We start from the raw sequence: 19,410 nt of genomic DNA on the forward strand, positions 1-19,410 counted from the left end.
TTCAGTCTTGCTTCCTGTCATGTGGCATGCATAAGAAACAGGGCCATGGCACCAGCGACCTCTGCCAGCACATTGGTCACCGCCTGGTGGTTGAATGTGCTGCAGCAGCCCCCAAATATCTTCTGCAAGGTAGCAGGCTGTCTGCATAATTGGGATGTAATTTGGCTTGCAGACTGGGTAGGCACAAGGCCCAGCCAAGGCAGTTGCTCCTCTTCAAATGCAGAAACAAAATTACTGCATGAGTCTGCTTTAACAGTGAGCAGTGTCATTTTCTTTTGGCTTCTCTAGCAGTATGCTGCAGTATTGTGGAGTGGGGATTTCAGTGTCAGAGGAATATGGTTTGAACATATTGGAAGACATAGAAATTGTTATCCACAAAAACAGAGCTCCACAAAGAATTTTGAATGAACAGAGTGAGTATTAATCTTACTGGTTTTTTGACATTTTTCAAGCACTGATAGTGTGACAAGTGCTGACTGTGTCACCTCTCTTGTCTATGACTGGGCCATACCTCGTCTCACATCCGTTTGACTGCCGGAGCTCTGGCAGTATGCACCAAAGAACCTACATCAAGAAGAAAAGTTGCTGTTGCTTCCACAAGATGGAGTTGCATTCCAAAATATTTTAATTTAATCACTATTTATTCTTTATAATATGTTTTATAAGTTCACAGATTTTGATGTATTGTTTGACAATGTTTTAGTTCACAAGGAATAGCTTTTTATGAACCAAATTCATGTAATTATAACAGCAATACTACTTTTATAACTGCTACATAATGAGACAGGTGCAATAACCCTTATGCTTCAAGGAGAATGTAATAATCCCAATTCCAAAGAAAGCAGGTGCTAACAGGTGTGAATATTACTGAAATATCATTTTAATAAGTCATGCAAAACACTTACTTGAATTATTTACAACAGAATGCAAAAACTGATAGAAGCCTACCAGCATGGATTCCAGAGAAATGTAGGAAGACTTGAGGCAATACTGACCGTATGACTTGTCTTAGAAGGTAGGTTAAGGGAAGGCAGATTTACATTTATAGCATTTGTAGGCCCAGAGAAAACTTTTGACAGTGTTGACTGGTATACTCTCTTTGAAATTCTGAAGGTAGTGCAGTAAATTACAGGGAGCAAACGGCTATTTACAATTTGTACAAAAACCAGATGGCAGTTATAAGAACTGAGAGGTACGAGGGAAGCAGTGGTTGAGAAGGGAGTGAGACAGGATTGTAGCCTATCCCTGATGTTATTCAATCTGTCCATTGAGCAAGCAGCGAAGGAAACAAAAGAAAAATTTGGAGTAGGAATTGAAGTTCAGGGAGCAAAAATCAATATTTTGAGGTTTGCCAGTGATGCTGCAATTCTGTCAGAAACAGCGAAGGACTTGGAAGAGCAGTTGAAGAGAACATCTTGAAAGGAGGATGTAATGTGGACATCAACAAAAGCAAAACAAGAATAATAGAATGTTACAAAATTAAATCAGGTGATGCCGAAAGGATTAGATTAGGAAACACACACTAAACGTAGGAGATGAGTTTTGCTATTTGGGCAGTACAATACCTGGTGATAGCCAAAGTAGAGAGGATATAAAATGTAGATAGGCAATAGTAAGAAAAGCATTTTTGAAAAAGAGAAAATTGTCGACATCGAATATAGATTTAAATGTTAAGGAGTCTTTTCTGAAGGTGGAGTGTAGTGCTGTATGGAAGTGAAACATGGATGATAAACAGTTTAGACAAAAAGTGAATAGAGGCTTTTTAAATGTGGTTCATACAGAAGAATGCCGAAGATTAGATGGGCAGATCACGTAACTAATGAGGAGCTACTGACTGGAATTGGGGAAACATGAAATTTGTGGCACAACGTGACTAAAAGGAGGGATCCATTGATGGAACACATTCTAAGACATCAGTGGATCACTAGTTTAATACTGGAGGGAAGTGTGGGTGGTAAAAATCTTGGAAGGAGACCAATAAAAGAATACAGTAAGCAGATTCAGAAGGATGTAGGTTGCTATAGTTATCCAGACATGAAAGGGCTTGCTCAAAATAGATTAGCATGGAGAGCTGCATCAAACCATTCTTCTCACTGAAGACCACAACAATCACATGTATAAGTAAAAATATATTTAATACTTAAGTTTATGCTGCTATTATATAGATATTACTTGTTAGTTTGGAGAACTCCTTATAGGCTAACTGACATAATCTGAATAGCTAATCCAAGAAGTATGGAATTATATTCATTTAACTCGTGTTTTATGATTTGATGCTGAATTTTTATATTTTATGGACAGTCTGTGTTTGGACTAGAAAAAAACAAAGATGATGTAACTTACCAAACGAAAGCATTGGTATGTTGATAGCCACACTAACACAAACACACACACAAAATTCAAGCTTTTGCAACTCACGGTTGCTTCATCATGAAAGAGGGAAGGAGCGGGAAAGACGAAAGGATGTGGGTTTTAAGGGAGAGGATAAGGAGTCATTCCAATCCTGGGAGCGGAAAGACTTACCTCAGGGGGAAAAAAGGACAGGTATACACTCGCACACACACACATATCCATCCGCACATATACAGACACAAGCAGACACATGTAAAGGCCTTAACATTTTAAATAACTCAGTAATCGTACACAGTGAACATGGGCTTTGTTAGAATGAATTAGTTACATATTTAATACTATTCCATGTTTGGTGTGTGTTTCTTTCACATTTGAGGTGCTCCAGGGATGTCATGCAGTGACGTGAGACGAGCTTACGTCATCACACGTAGATGTCTTGGAGTCTGCACTGCCTTGCATTGTGTCATGGAGTTTCTCCTGTGGGCAGTTCCATACTACCGGCCTTCTTAACAATGAACAGCTTTTCTGTGATGATAGGAGACACAGAGACAGTGAGAGTTGTTAATCAGACTTTGAATAGCAAGCACATAATCAGCCATTTTAAAAGGCTATGTTAGATTACAGAGATATATATATTGTGAGGCTACAGAGAAGATCTCTAGCTCTTTAAATAAGTGTCTGCAGGATGATCTTGGATAAGCTCCAGCAATTATTCTGATTACATGCTTTTGTGCAATGAACACTCTTTTACTCAATGATGAGTTACCCCAGAATAATGATGCCATACGAAAGCTGAGAATGAAAATAGGTGTGGTAAGCTAATTTACTGAGTTGTATATTGCCAAAATTTGCAATGACTCTAATAGCATAAGTAGATGAAGTCAAACATTTCAGCAGATCCTCAGTGTTTTTTTCCCAGTTCAACCCCTCATCAATGCATACACTTAGAAAATTTGAATATTCTACCTTAGTTACCGATTTCTGATCGAAGTCTATATTTATTAATGGTGTCATTCCATTTACTGTGTGGAACTGTATATACTGTGTTTTGTCAAAGTTTAATGAGAGCCCATTTGCAGTGAAACACTTAATGATTTTCTGAAAAACATTGTTTACAATTTCACCAGTTAATTCTTGTCTGTTGGGTGCGATTGCTATACTTGTATCATCGGCAAAAAGTACCAGCTTTGCATCTTCGTGAATATAGAATGGCAAATCATTAACATATATTAAGAACAGCAGAGGACCCAAGACCGAACGTTGCGGCACCCCATTCTTGATTGTTTGTTTGAGAAATCACCAGTTTTTTTGCATATTATGTGAACTGCTTATTTCAACTTTCTGCACTCTTCCAGCTAGGTATGATTTAAACCATTTGAGCACTGTCCCATTCATACCACAGTACTTGAGCTTATCTACAAGTATTCCATGATTTACACAATCAAAAGCCTTTGATAGATCACAAAAAATCCCAATGGGTGTCTTCTGGTTACTCAGAGCATTTAATATTTCATTAGTGAAAGTATATCTAGCATTTTCCATTGAAATACCCTTCTGGAAACCAAACTGACATTTTGTTAAAACTTTATTTTTACAAAGGTGTGAAGCTACTCTACAATACACCACTTTTTCAAGAATTTTGGAGAAGGCAGTCAGAAGAGAGATTGGGCGGTAGTTGTTGACATCAGACGTATACCCTTTTTTATGCAGAGGTTTAACAATAGCATAATTCAGTCTATCTGGGAAAATACCCTGCTTCAGAGAGCTATTACATATGTGTCTAAGAATCCCACTTATTTCTTGGGAACAAGCTTTTATTATCCTGCTGGAAATGCCATCAATTCCATGTGAGCTTTTATTCTTGAGAGAGTTTATTATCTTCCTAATTTCAGAAGGAGAGGTGGGTGGAATTTCAACTGTATCAAATGGTATGGGTAAGGCCTCTTCCATTAACTGCCTTGCTTCTTCTAATATACATTTAGATCCTATTTTCTCTACATTTAAAAAAATGATTATTCAAAATGTTTTCGTCTTCCGGCTTGTTGTTTATCAAGTTTCCATTCGCTTTGATGGTGATGCCGTCATCCTGTACTCTTGGTTGCCCTGTCTCCCTTGTAATAATATTCCAAATTGTTTTGATTTTGTTATCAGAGGTATTAATCTCAGACAAGATGCACATGCTTCTGGACTTTTTAATAACCTTTCTTAATGTAGCACAGTAGTTTTTATAATATTTGGCTGTTTCTGGGTCATTACTCTTTCTTGCTGTTAGATACAGTTCCCTTTTGTGGTTACAAGATATTTTTATTCCTTTAGTAAGCCAAGGTTTTTTGCACGGTTTCTTATAATTAGATTTATCTACTTTCTTGGGGAAACAGTTTTCAAATTCTCTTACAAGTGAATCATGAAATAAGATATATTTTAAATTAGCATCAGGTTCATTGTACACCTCATCCCAGTCTAACTGCTGAAGATTTTCTATGAAATTTCTAATTGTTGAGTCATTAATTGAACGCACAACTTTGGAGTGTAGTTTTGAATTACTGATGGAGCTATGTCATATACTGTAACTAACTGAGCATCATGATCAGAAAGGTCATTCTCAACAGGACAATAATTTATGTTTTTAAACCTATCTTGATCTATAAAAGTGTTATCTATCAATGTGCTGCTGTCCTTTACTATCCGAGTAGGAAAATTAATGACAGACGTCAAATTGAAAGAACCGAGCAACACTTCCAGTTCATTCTTCCTATTACACTCTTTCAGTGAATCGACATTGAAGTCCCCACAAATAATAATTTACTTTCCCATATCTGACAGATAGCACAACAAGGCATCCAAGTTTTCCAGGAATAAATGAAAGTTTCCTGAAGGGGACCTATATACTGTTACAATTGTAAAAGAGCCCTCCTTCAGTTTAAGTTGACAGGCACATGCTTCTATATTTTTGCTCTAGACAAAACTTTTTTGTATCTAAGCTTTCTACACAGTGATAACTTTTGACATATATGGCAACTCCTCCTTTCACCTTATTCTCTCTACTCATATGTGCAGCTAGTTTATAACCACCAATATTTATCAGTATGTTAAATCAGGCTACCTGATTAATGAATTTGTTGCTTCTGAGAAATGTATTCCTCCGTACTTATTCCAATAATAATTGATTAGTACAAGGGAAGATTATTCCCTATAACTGGCTGGGTCAGTCAGTTCAAAGGTCGGAGCGAAATTATGACATACCAACTCCAATATGACCGCGCATAGTAATGCTGTAAACCTTTGGACTGATGATAGCTTTACCTTGTTATTAATTATTATCATCAAGTGGAGGTGGCTTGTAGTACTTGTGTTGTTGCACTCTTCCAAAATTATTATGTTGCTTTTCTTAGAATATGTATAGTTCTTGTTCGTCCTTTTCCCCATTAACTGCAGCAATGTTACTTTATGGTTCTTCCAGTTTTTTGAGTACACCATTAGCATAACCTATAGTAAGTGGTATATTTTTTACTTTTTTCCCCATCTGTTAATCCTGTATTTTGATATGCTCCATAGGTCAGGTCCCACATTTTATTTCTTCTTCTTTATGAGTTGTATTTGCACTTACCGATGCTATGACATCCACTGACATGTCTTTTCTTCTGTTTCTATGTCCATGTATCTGACAACTGTGACTAAACAACGGAAAGGTGTGGATAGAATAACAACAGAATTACGAAAAAGATAAATCGCTACTCGTCATATAGAGGAGACACTGTGTCACAGACAGGTAAGACAGTCTCTTTGTTAAGCCTGTATGTGACTCAACATATCCTCTGTACTGTGAGCAGCAACCTATCCTTTCCATTATATTGTTGTAGCCAAAATTCATCTGTTATAATATATTCAATGATTGAAAAACATTGTAGTTTAATTTACATCAGTATCTTGTGTCGTATAAGGTATGTCTCAATCCTGTTACTGAAGAACTCATTCTTCCACATAATTTCTAGTTCAGGCCTATAGCCTCTAGCTTTATATTATTTATATTCGGTGATGTGAAACAGGTTACAGGCTGTACCATATCAAAGATAGTCTTGCACTATCATACAAAGGGAAACTTCTTGGCAAATTAAAACTGTCCCAGACTAGTACTTAAACCTGGAACCTTGCCTATCATGTGTGATTTTCTTATTGATTGAAGCATCCAGGCATGCCTATGATGTGCCCTTGTAGCTTCGGTTCTTCCAGGACCTCACTCCAACTTTCCAAAGTAGAAACGAGATAGAAGTATTACTCTATAAGGTGCAAAACTGAATCTATGAGACATATGTAGATACACGATCTGATCAAAAGTATTCAGACATCTATTACCGGACATTACTATGAGGTGTGCCCACCCTTCACCTTTATGAAAACTTGATCTCTGCTTGGGACATTTCCAATGAGATATCTGAAAATCTGGGAGGGTATGGCACCCCATTCTTTCTCAAGAGCTGAAACCAGAGAAGGTAGTGATATTTGATTGGGTTCAGGTCAGGACTCTGGGCAGGCCAGTCCATTTCAGGAATGTTACTGTCCACAAACCACAAGATAGTGGTTTAGGACAGGATGCATTGACATGCTGGTACAATCATCTCTGAGGTCTCTACTCTTTACAGCACACGACGCTGTAAAATGTACTAACGTCTTTGCGGACAGGACTCTAAGCATGAGAAACACCACCATGCTGTAATACCACCTCCTTCATACTCTACTGCTGGGGCTACACATGATGTCTGGTAACATTCTCCCATATTTGCCAGTGCCAAAGCTTTCCACTGGATCTTTTTAGTTTCTACTTAATTTTGTGCAGCCTCTCATTTTCTAAGACATTTTATTATTATTGTGTTTTAGTATCTGTATGATGATATTTTTCTATTACTTGTTGTTACCCACTGCACTTAACTTTGTTGAAGAGAGTTGTAGACACAAATGACGACGGACTGTGCTTAATTGATTACATAACAAGCCTCAATCTTTTAATTAGCTTGACAGTCCCTCACAGGCATACTGATAAAGAAATATCGAATTACCTGCCTGATCAACAACATACCAAGCATCTCACATGCTGATAGATATGAGGTTCAAGAAGAACATTATTGAAATCAGATCATTCAGGGGCGATGGCAGTTATAAGAGTTGAGGGGCATCAAAGGGAAGCAGCGCTTGGGAAGGGAGTGAGACAGGGTTGTAGTCTCTTCCCGATGTTATTCAATCTGTATATTGAGCAAGCAGTGACGGAAACAAAAGAAAAATTCGGAGTAGGTATTAAAATCCATGGAGAAGAAATAAAAACTTCGATGTTTGTCGATGACATTGTAATTCTGTCAGAGACAGCAAAGGACTTGGAAGAGCAGTTGAATGGAATGGACAGTGTCTTGAAAGGAGGGTATAAGATGAACACCAACAAAAGCAAAACAAGGATAATGGAATGTAGTCAAATTAAGTTGGGTGATGCTGAGGGAACTAGATTATGAAATGAGACACTTAAAGTAGTAAAGGAGTTTTGCTATTTGGGGAGCAAAATAACTGATGATGGTCGAAGTAGAGAGGATATAAAATGTAGACTGGCAAAGGCAAGGAAAGCGTTTCTGAAGAAGAGAAATTTGTTAACATCGAGTATAGATTTAAGTGTCAGGAAGTCGTTTCTGAAAGTATTTGTATGGAGTGTAGCCATGTATGGAAGTGAAACATGGACGATAAATAGTTTGGACAAGAAGAGAATAGAAGCTTTCGAAATGTGGTGCTACAGAAGAATGCCGAAGATTAGATGGGTAGATCACATAACTAATGAGGTGGTATTGAATAGAATTAGGGAGAAGAGAAATTTGTGGCACACCTTGACTAGAAGAAGAGATCGGTTGGTAGTGTTCTGCGGCATCAAGGGATCACTAATTTAGTATTGGAGGGCAGCGTGGAGGGTAAAAATCGTAGTGGGAGACCAAGAGATGAATACACTAAGCAGATTCAGAAGGATGTAGGTTGCAGTAGGTACTGGGAGATGAAGAAGCTTGCACAAGGTAGAGTAGCATGGAGAGCTGCATCAAACCAGTCTCAGGAATGAAGACAACAACAACAACAACAACAACAACAATAACAACAGGGGAGCAGATGCTGATGCTGACCATTTCGTAGTCATTGGTAATATGTGAGTGGAGGTATTCAACAGACAATGGAAAAACTTACTGATCCACGGTTAGTCCAGCAATTTGTGTGAAATGTCAGAAATAGGTTTTTACTGTAAAGGACAGAAAGGAAGGTGGCGAGAACATCAAAGACAAATGGTCAGTTATATGGTCAGCTATGATAAGAGAAGCGGTAAGTCTTAGATGAAAGGACAAGATCCAAAAAGAGAGACAAATATTCAAGAGTGAATGCTAGGATTTGACACACTGACAAGAGGATGCTAGACTGTGACACAGTGATGAGAGGAAGTGTCCGTGGACTTGATACAGATAATAGAGGGAATGAGTGAAAAGAATGACAACACACAAATGTTCCAGAGCATAAAGCTAATAAGAAATGTCAACAGACGTATGTAAATATAAGTATGAAATTATGTAAATATTTTGAGGAATTGCTTAGTGCGAAGGACCCACAAAAGTTTCCCAGATTTAGAGCATAAAACTGAGTTTGAGTACGAAGTTTGTCACTGATGGAATTTTGAGAGCAGTGATTGATAAACGGACCAAAGATGAATATGTTGAAAACAAAAGGACAGTGGCTACAGAGAGAATCAAATAATGTCTTTAAGCTGATATAGGTGCAGGAGAAATTTTCAGATGAATAGAAATCACCTATAATTGCGTCTACACAAAGAAAGATTTTGGGTAAGGAGATCAACTGTGTGTCTGCTACTAATTACAAGGAGAGAAGTACTGGGAGTTTAATGAACCAATTTTGGCAAAATTTATTGATTTTCTCGAAGCATATGACAATGTCCAGGGGGCAATGATATAGCTTGCATTACAGTGACATGAGCAAAGGTGAAATAGAAGGGATTAACATCTGATCAGTTTACATAACCACAGGTTTGAAACAATTTGTTTTAATGGAGGAAGAACTGAATGTTATAAAGTAGCATCCAGGTCAATGGTGAGGTCATTTCCCAACACTTTTCAATAGATTGCTTGGCAAAGCCCTCTACAAAATGAACAGAAATAGAATAGGTGAAAAGACAAATGGGAGAATCCCTGTGTTAACGTGACAGCCTTGACAGAGTCTACATTTGAGATGGTGGGGACAATTAGAAATCTAATGTATAAATCACAAAACCTGGCATGAAAATCAATGTTCAGCGGACAGAAGTGAGTATGCTTTTCTGATAAATGCTACAGAATCCTAAAGGGCAAATTGATGTGTAGCAAGCTTTAGATACTTGTGCATCTGCTTCAACAAATGCAACAACTTGAAGCTTAAAATAAAACAAATAATTATTAATGCACTCAAAAGCATGAAATGATTCCCATGTCATGCACTAACCGCATACAATAAAATTAAAGTTTATAACACAATAGTTAACTCCAGTGTGCAATATGGAGCTGAGACCACAAATACATATGACCACAATCCATCAATTTCATAGTAGAAAATCATTCTGAACATCTTTGGTTCACTGTAAGGTATTGATGCTGGAGAAGGAGGAAAAACTAAGAACTGAACACCACCCAGAAGCTCAAAGCATGAAGACGTACATGGCTCACACATTTTAACATCTTTGAGCCAGATCAATGACAATGGGAAGGCCCAAGAGAACATGTCTCCTTGAGTCAACCTAGAAATGTAAGGTGGTGAAACCCTGAGAGATCTTGCAGCAGCTTGGGTCAAAGATAATTAGATGATAAAAAGGTACAACACTGTTCCTGGAGGCAAGCAGTGAGGTCAGTACAGTATCTTCAAGGGTGATAAAAACCATTAAATAAAAATGGAGTAAGTACGTTATAAATGCCCCACGGACCATTTGTGGCTGGCAGTACACTCTCTTTCCTAAAATTTCCACTTTTTTTACGAAGTCATTTATTTATGTTATAGCATATATATCACTAACTGATAAATTTCTAGTATGTTAGATAGATGTGTCTAAAACTTGCACCTCTCAACAGTAAACTAAGACAGTCCACATCCTTACATAAGACTCCACACAAAGCCACCACTTCCTTACCTTTCAATGAAGCACCTAATTCAACACTTTTTCATCTAATAACACAAGAATTATGTAACTATAACAGTGCTACAAACCTGCTGAAATCAATCAAAATGTTCTGCAGGTGCAGTAGGATATGTAACTGATGGGGGAGGCAACAAATATGTGGAAGTGTTTCTAGTTCATTTCAGCTCTTTAATTATATTTATTAAAACAATCTGTAAAATACCAATTTCCAATGTGTATTTATAATCTCAAATAAAATGAATTACTGCAATGTAAAATAAATTCCAAACATCAAATAAAGAAAACAGAGGTAATAAAATTTTTATTTCATGTTAGGTGAATATTTCCAACACAATGCAATGATGAATGTGAAAGTAAACAAATCATATTACAGCACATGTAGTGACTTTAAATAATATTAGAGTAATTAAGATCAACATTTAGTAGATAACAACTTCATTAATATTACCAGCGTTATTACACTTCAAAAGGGTTATCAGTATCACTACCTAAGGAAGAACGGAGGTCATACCTCAAAATAAATGATATAACAATAATAATACTGCATATTTGTACCATTTAACTGTGTTTTACATAAATAAAACACATCTTAAGAGCTTCCTCTCTGTCACTTCCTTAACATTGCATTATTTGCAGCACACTCATGCAAAAAGTCACAGTTTTCCTGACACCAAACTGGTAGTTTCAAATCTTGTAGCTTGCATGTTCCATTAGAAATCAGGATAGAACATATGCATTTTATCTGATAACAGAAGTAAAATTTGGATTGTAAATTTTCATCAAGCTGTGAATGTTATATGTATGAGAATATGAGTTAAATGAGGCATGGAAACTATTCAGATTAGATTAGATCAGTTTACAATGATGGTGCAAATGACAAACAGTTACTGTATGGATAAATGTTCCTACTACACATGGATTTTTATGTCATATGCTATTCACATCCTCCAGAAACAGAAGTTAAAAATAATGACAATTTGTTTGTAAGTGGAATACTGATTCACATCTTTACATCTGAATTGTTCACCCAGACAACGATGAAACCAACATTTTGGTCAAGAATAAGTTAGAGTTGGAACAGTGTTGTACCTCATGCCCTGAATCTGCTGGTTAAATTGTTTCCACCTCTGTCTAACAAAACACACATACAAACATCTCAAACTGTAGTATTAAATAACTACAACTCTTATTTCTGTTCTGAAATGGCAGTTGTAATTCTTTCCAGATTTGTGAGTAATTATTTTTTTATGTTCTTCACTTATGATTTTACTTCAACCATTAGTATATTTGACTGAAACAGTAAGCAAATGATAGTGTCATGGATATTCTACATTTACAGACACTTTCATGCAACGTCTTAAAATCAGATTGTAAAATCTAACTCAGTTTAGTCTTGCACGGACAGGGAAGTGTAAGAATTATTTGGGAAAGAAACAATGCGAGCTATTTAAAAACTGTTGCCTTTGGTACTAATAACAAATTACTCTAATTATACAGTCCCTCACTGGCACAGCAACATAAAAATCTTGTCCAAGGAAACACCTGTTTTAAGCCACAAGTATCATATGTTATAATGGAATAGTAATATTTACGTAACTACAAACGATCACACTATAATCATTAACTGTGCTCAAAAATGATCAATATGTAATGTTAACAGGATACCCTGTATTATAAAGATCTTGATCAAAATCTTCCTGCATTAAAATTCATGTTTTTGTTATGTGGGGTATTTTAATATCTTTACATTGAATGTAAATGTTAGCCATTAATACACAAAATAAAACAAACTGGCTATCACTCATGACTGTTTAGGCAGCACTTGGCACTAAAAAAGAAAAAAAATGTTCCAAACAATAAAGGAAAGTTTTTCCTCTACATTTTGCTTTAAAACCACAATGAATAACGCTATTATTTTACAAATGCAAAGAAATAAAAAGCAAACTGATACAGTGAAGATGAACATAAAATAAATCACTTTCGAGTAAAATGAGCAGTCGTGGGATTAGGTTAATATTGCCAAAAACCTAAGTGCAGATGACTTGTCTGTTCAATTTGTTCCTTTGTATAAAATGAACAACAAATTACAAATAAAAAGTCACTTTAGCAACAGAAATAATGCAAAGCAAAATGAAGAGAAGCATCACGTGACTAAAAAACACAGATGGGGAATACAGGAACACATCAAAGATTGTTTCATCTAACAATAGGTTTTATGTCGCATATTGACAACACCACACTTCATAAGGCACGAAGAAAGAGAGACACAGAATTATCATCTCATTACAAACATCCAAGAACACTATCAACTCTGCCTGGAATGCAAAGTTATGGTAAATGCTGATGACACCCACTTCGCTTTACTACAGAACACCAGCAGTGACATAAAAGAATCAAGAACATCTGTGTCCATTTTAAACTATATATTATACTTGCTTGACTTTGAAAAAAGGGCATTACAGTCTTTCACTTGTTATGGTGTCCCCCTCGAGGACTGTAATAATGGAAACCTGTTCCACGACTATATCCACCATAAGAAAAATTTCCACGGATGGGACGACCATGATGGAAACTTTTGCCAAGAATTGTAGAATTAGATCCTTGTTGTAACTGTTGCTGTTGTTGTTGTTGTTGTTGTTGTTGTTGCTGCTGATGTGGTTGTTGATGCTGCCCTTGTTGCTGATGAGGGAGTTGCTGGCGAGCTGAAAGCATTGACTTATGGATGAATGGCGGTATTCGGTCCCAAAGGTTACAGAGTTCTTCCCCAACTGTGGGTTCTATCTCCTAGAAGAAAGAAGAGTAGGCTAGTAAGCATAATGACAATAAGAGAAAGTACACAGATACACTGGATTTTTCTGCACCATTGTTAACAGTAACACAGTGTAATTAATGATAATATTCTTAATATATTGCACTATGTCAACACAATACTGCTACTGTTTCTTCATTATTATTACATATAGCATTAACACTCTCTTTGGTTCATTTCATATTCAGATTTTATCTTTGTTTCACCACGCCCTGCCTTTGTAATCGAACAGAACTGTCTGTGGTTTTACTTAGTAACTCTCATGTTCATGTCACTATTCCTTTGTTTCATTCACCTTGATTATGACTACAGTTTTTCTGCATTGCTTTTGATACAATGTGTAATATACATATCACATCTGTGTAATTATTTTAAAATCAATGTTCATTCTACTTAGATTTAATCAACAGTAAGAATAATGCAGGAGTGAGTTTAGATACTGAAAATGTATCTATTTCGTGCAGCTGTCTTTAAAATTTCAGTTTGGATTTCATGATACTAGTACCAGCTTGAATGTTATTGTAGGAATGGCCAATTTTACTTTAAAACATTCGCTTCTTAGTGGTGACACTGTTCATCAAATCCCACTGCCAAAGATAGGCTACTATCCCAGATGCAGTTTGTAGCTGACTTATTTCCTATAAAGCCTGACAACATAATCTTAAGAAAATCTAGAAACTGTAGGTGAAAAAAAAAAAGTGGTGCAGAGTTCAAACAAAAATAAATAAATGATCAACAGCATAATACATCAACAGAGGTCACATGGGACATTGCTATAAAACCACTGGTATGTGCGCAAATCTCCGGGAACACATTGTAGAATAATGTGACTTATGTCAGGCACCCATTTCGTAACCTAATGAAATAAATTATATACAGCATTTCAATTTGACAGAGTGCAAATGCATCTACGGTTACTAAGCAAATAACTAGACACAGGAAGGAATGTTTTACACCAACAACAAATGTAATCTATGAGGACTGTTCAATGAGTAATTTAACACATTTTTTTCTCAGCCAATTTCAGTTGAAAAAGGGAAGAATTTGTTATGGGACATTGTGCAATATGCCTGCTTCAGATCCTATAGTTTCATGTTGTTTTGATAGGTGGCGGAACGGTACATAACCTTCAAAATGACGTCTGTAATGGAGATGTGCTGCAGCAGAGAGCTGTCACTGAGTTTCTCTTGGCAGAAAACCAGAGCATCGCAGATATTCATAGCTGCTTGCAGAATGTCTACAGAGACTTGGCAGTGAACAAAAGCACAGTGAGTCATTGGGCAAGATGTCCGTCATCATTGCAACAAGGTCGTGCAAAACTGTCCGATCCCTAGCAGGCTGTCTGGCCACACACTGCTGTGACTCATGCGATGTTGGAATGTGTGGGCACTCTCATTCATCCACCAGTTGAGAAACTCAAAGATGTGTGCCCATGGGGTTCCTTGCTGCCTAACAGAAGACCACAAAGAGCAATGAAAGGCCATACGCGCAGAATTGCTTGCATTTTACGAGGCTGATCATGACAATCTGTTTGTTGAACATCACCACAGGAAATTAAACAATGTTTCATCACTTCACACCGGAAACGAAACAGTAATCCATGGCGCGGAGGCAAACCACCTCTACTTCAAAGAGAAAGTTCAAAGCTGCACCCTCAGCTAGTAAAGTCATGTTGACAGTCTTCTGGGACTCTTAAGGGTTATTCTGTTTGATAGCCTCCCTCGTGGTGCTATGATCAACTCTGAAGTGTATTACGCTACTCTCAGGATACAGAAGAAATGACTTTGCTTGTTCGTTATCACAAAAATGTGAACAAACTTCTCCTTCACTATGCATGGACTCACAGAAGTCTGCGCACCCGAGAGGTGCTCACAAAACTTCATTTGAATGTTCTTCCTATCTATCCTACAGCCTGGATCTTGTACCTTCTGATTCTATCTGTTTTGCCCAATGAAGGATGCACTCCACGGGAAGCAGTACACGGCTGATAGGGAAGTTATTCATGCAGCAAGCCGTTGGCTCTGATGTTGACCACTAGAGTGGTACCATACAGGTATACAGGCCCTCCCAGTAAGGTGGCGTACGGTTGCACTGAACAGAGATCATGTTGAAAAACAAAAACCAACCTGTTTTCACAAAAAAATGTGCTGCATTACGTCTTGAACACTCTTTGTAGATGCTTTTACACTGAAATGTTCATGACAACAGAATTATTGGCCATGTGATATTCAAGCTTACGTTCCCTAATTGCTCCCCCTGGTGCTTTTGCATCCGTCAAAATACTCCACTATGCTTCTTCCTCAAATCAGCTCTTTTCCTATGTATCATGGCTGTTTTTGTTTTTAAAGAATATCCACATATAATATTAAGATCAGCTGCTTTTCCTGTACGTTTAATAATTGCTATTTGTTAATACACAAAATCATTTGGGGAAAGAAAAGCATATAGCCTGGTAAACACCATTGCTTTAATCTAGTACCCCATTTAGTCCCATGGGAAGAAATTAAGCAACTCCTATATTTTCCACAAACACAGGTGCGCGTGCCGCCCCCTTTTAAAAATATGTAACTTCAAAATCATTTGCTATGAAATTTTCTAAATGGTGGGACATGATCTGAATGATGTTCATCTATAGTATGCTCATTTTTCAGATGATATTGTGCTACAGTTTTGGCACTTTCTAGGCTGGTAGTTTCCTACACTTTCTTGTTTCACATCAGGGAAATTTGCCTTTTCTCCTAGGGTTATAAACCTGTTGCCTTGGCTTTTTCTAGAGGAAAATTCTATCAGTAGCCTGGCAATGTGAAATCAAAATGACAGCCCACTTCAATTTCTCTGCCACTTGATTGCTTTCTATAGTAAAATATAAAAATCATGTGCCGCCAGTTCACACAATGCCATTTCATTTCGCATTTCTCACATAATTGCTGAAACTGTTCCAACTTTCCCATAATTTTGTTATGCTTTCAGTCTACAAAGGAGCAACTGATATTTTCTGTAGTACCATATCTGCTTTGTCTATGGTAGCCATGCATTCCCTTGGATCCTGTAATGTGATGAGAAAAGTTTCTGGCTGGTTGTTCACCGATTTCACAACTTAAGATAACTTCCATTCTCAAATTTAAATTCATTCCTCTTCAATTTTTCACTTTTTTAATAATTTTTTGAGTCCCTTCTAACTTCCCTGGGATGTGCACAACAAAAAATTCCTCTTTTGTGTGGTGTTTTCATCAGCTGAGCTGCAAGAGAAGAGATTGCAGAAGACAAGAGAAACAGAATTATCTGGCTATTGTCTGACATTACTCTGTTTCAGTATATGTTCTCTCAGTGTGATACATCTTCTCCCAGTATGAATTGAGAAGGTTCTTTTGATTTCCAAGAGCAAACACCAACATTTAATTGACTGATTGAAGATTAGATCTTTGGGACAGAGATGTCTTAGTCAAGCAGATCTTCACTAGCTTCTGGACTCCCTCTAAATCAGAAACATTATCACCTCCAGAGTATGAAAGCAGAATATCATACACCATTTCCTAGTCTCTAAGATTATTCAAATTCAAATAATTACACATCTGAAAATGTAAGATGCGAGAAGAAAACTTGAGTCTCCTTTCAAATACAATTATAGTTGCTGGTGAATTCACTCTACCCTTGACATGTTGGCAAAAATACTTGTTTAAAGTTGAAATGACAATTAAATCAAGACCCTCAGCTGTCGACAGGTATTGATATACATCAACGGGGACAGTTGAAAATGTATGCCCCAACCGGGACTCGAACCCAGGATCTCCTGTTTACATGGCAGACGCTCTATCCATCTGAGCCACCAAGGGCACAGAGGATAAGGTGACTGCAGGGATTTATCCCTTGCATGCTCCCCGTGAGACCCACATTCCCAACTTAATGTCCACACACTACATTCGTAGTGCCCCTGCCCATTACACTCATTACTCGCGGCAGACAATTTTACCGAGTCCCGTAAGAGTTCAGGCAATGCGTGCGCATCTGGACAGAAGGTCAATGGCCGGTTAGCCTTAACTATATGAAGATGGTAGCTGTTCTTTTGGACATGTCTGAAAGAAAAGCTACCCTCTTCATATTCATGTGTGCTTAAAGTTGGGGGTAAGCATAAAACATCATCTGAAATCGTTCTGAATGCTTTCTCAGAAAATTATTGTAGCCAATTAGTTCACAAGCCCACTCAAAGCGAAAATGATTGCAAAAACATCGTTCACCTCTTTGCAACAAATAATCGTGAGCAAATAAGGAGCATCATGGTGGATACAGGAATTTTGTGAGACTAAATAACGTAACAACAAAACCCATCAAAAATAAATGAAAATAACATGTAATTAAAAAAGCAGATAAACACACACTTGATGCCTTCCTATGAGAGTCTCCACTCCTTCCAATCGGACTATACAGGTGTAGTAAAGATGTGGTTTAAATTCTAACAAATAGTATTGATGGCACTTGGGAGATACACTATATGATCAAAAGTATCTGGACACCTGGCTGAAAATGACTTACAAGTTCATGGTACCCTCCATCAGCAATGCTGGAATTCAATATACTGTTGACCCACCTTTAGCCTTGATGACAGCTTCCACTCTCGCAGGCATACGTTCAATCAAGTGCTGGAATGTTTCTTGGGGAATGGCAGCCCGTTCTTCATGCAGTGCTGCACTGAGGAGAGGTATCGATATCGGTCGGTGAGGCCTGGCATGAAGTTGGCATTCCAAAATGTCCCAAAGGTGTTCTATAGGATTCAGTCAGGACTCTGGGCAGGCCACTCCATTAGAGGGATGTTACTGTCATGTAACCTCACCGCAACAGGCCGTGCATTATGCACAGGTGCTCGATTGTGTTGAAAATGTAATCGCCATCCCCGAATTGCTCTTCAACAGTGGGAAGCAAGAAGGTGCTTAAAACATCAATGTAGGCCTTTGCCGTGATAGTGCCATGTAAAACAACAAGGGGTGCAAGCCCCCTACATGAAAAACACGACCACACCATAACACCACCATCTATGAATTTTACTGTTGGCACTATACATGCTGGCAGATGACATTCACCGGGCATTCGCCATAACCACGCCCTGCCATCGGATCGCCACACTGTGTACTGTGATTTGTCACTCCACACAACATTTTTCCACTGTTCAACTGTTCAATCGTCCAGTTTGGAATTTCCATGTGATGGTCTGGATAGATGTCTGCCTATTACACATTACAACCCTCTTCAACTGTCGACGGTCTCTGTCAGTCAACAGACGAGGCTGGCCTGTACGCTTTTGTGCTGTATGTGTCCCTTCACATTTCCACGTATGACACAAGTGACACCCAATCACCTGACTACGTTCGAAGTCCGTGAGTTCCGCAGAGTGCTCCATTCTGCTCTCTTACAATGTCTAATGACTACAGAGGTCGCTGATATGGAGTACCTGACAGTAGGTAGCAGCACAATGCACCTAATATGAAAAACATATGTTTTTGAGGGTGTCCAGATACTTACATAGTGTATGATTGTTTGGATAAACTCATTGCAAAGTGGTCTGTTAGCATGAGAGTGTCGGAAATTCCACTTGATGGCAACATACTGAGAGATAAGGCACTTCAGTTTGCTGCAAAACAGGGGCCTCGAACTTCACAGTATCAAGTGGTTGGCTCAATCGATTTAAAACTCATTGTGACATTGTTTAAAACCAATTGTGTGGTGAAACTGTAAGTGGTTATAGTGGAACTGAGGACCAATGGAAAAAAGAACTACAAAATATCTTTAAAGACTACGATCAAAAAAATATTTTTAATTTTGATGAAACTGATCTTTTTATAACATATTACCAAGTAAAACCTTTTTTTCTTTTTTCTTTTTTTTTAAATTTAAATCATTTTAAACTATCTTATGTATTATAAGTGAGAAATACTACAGTGGGATAACCATTTTACTTATGGTCAATGCTGATCGGTCTAACTGGTAAACTGAAAAAGCTAAGGTGTTTAAAAATGTGAGAACTCTGCCTACTAATTATGATTCCTACAGCACTGCACAGATGACC

General features: G+C 37.6%; 1 protein-coding gene across 1 annotated transcript in view; it reads right to left on the reverse strand.

Annotated features, from left to right (window-relative positions):
- Positions 1-10,818: 10,818 nt before the first annotated feature.
- Positions 10,819-19,410, reverse strand: part of LOC124805079 (3'-5' RNA helicase YTHDC2-like) — a 306,102-nt gene continuing 297,510 nt past the window's right edge. Inside the window, exon 24 of the mRNA XM_047265510.1 lies at positions 10,819-13,327. Within this exon, the coding sequence (XP_047121466.1) occupies positions 13,010-13,327 (318 nt within the window). The 3' untranslated portion in view covers positions 10,819-13,009. The remainder of the gene's footprint in view (positions 13,328-19,410) is intronic.

This window comes from Schistocerca piceifrons, chromosome 7, assembly GCF_021461385.2.
Source record: "Schistocerca piceifrons isolate TAMUIC-IGC-003096 chromosome 7, iqSchPice1.1, whole genome shotgun sequence".
NCBI classification, from domain to species: domain Eukaryota; kingdom Metazoa; phylum Arthropoda; class Insecta; order Orthoptera; family Acrididae; genus Schistocerca; species Schistocerca piceifrons.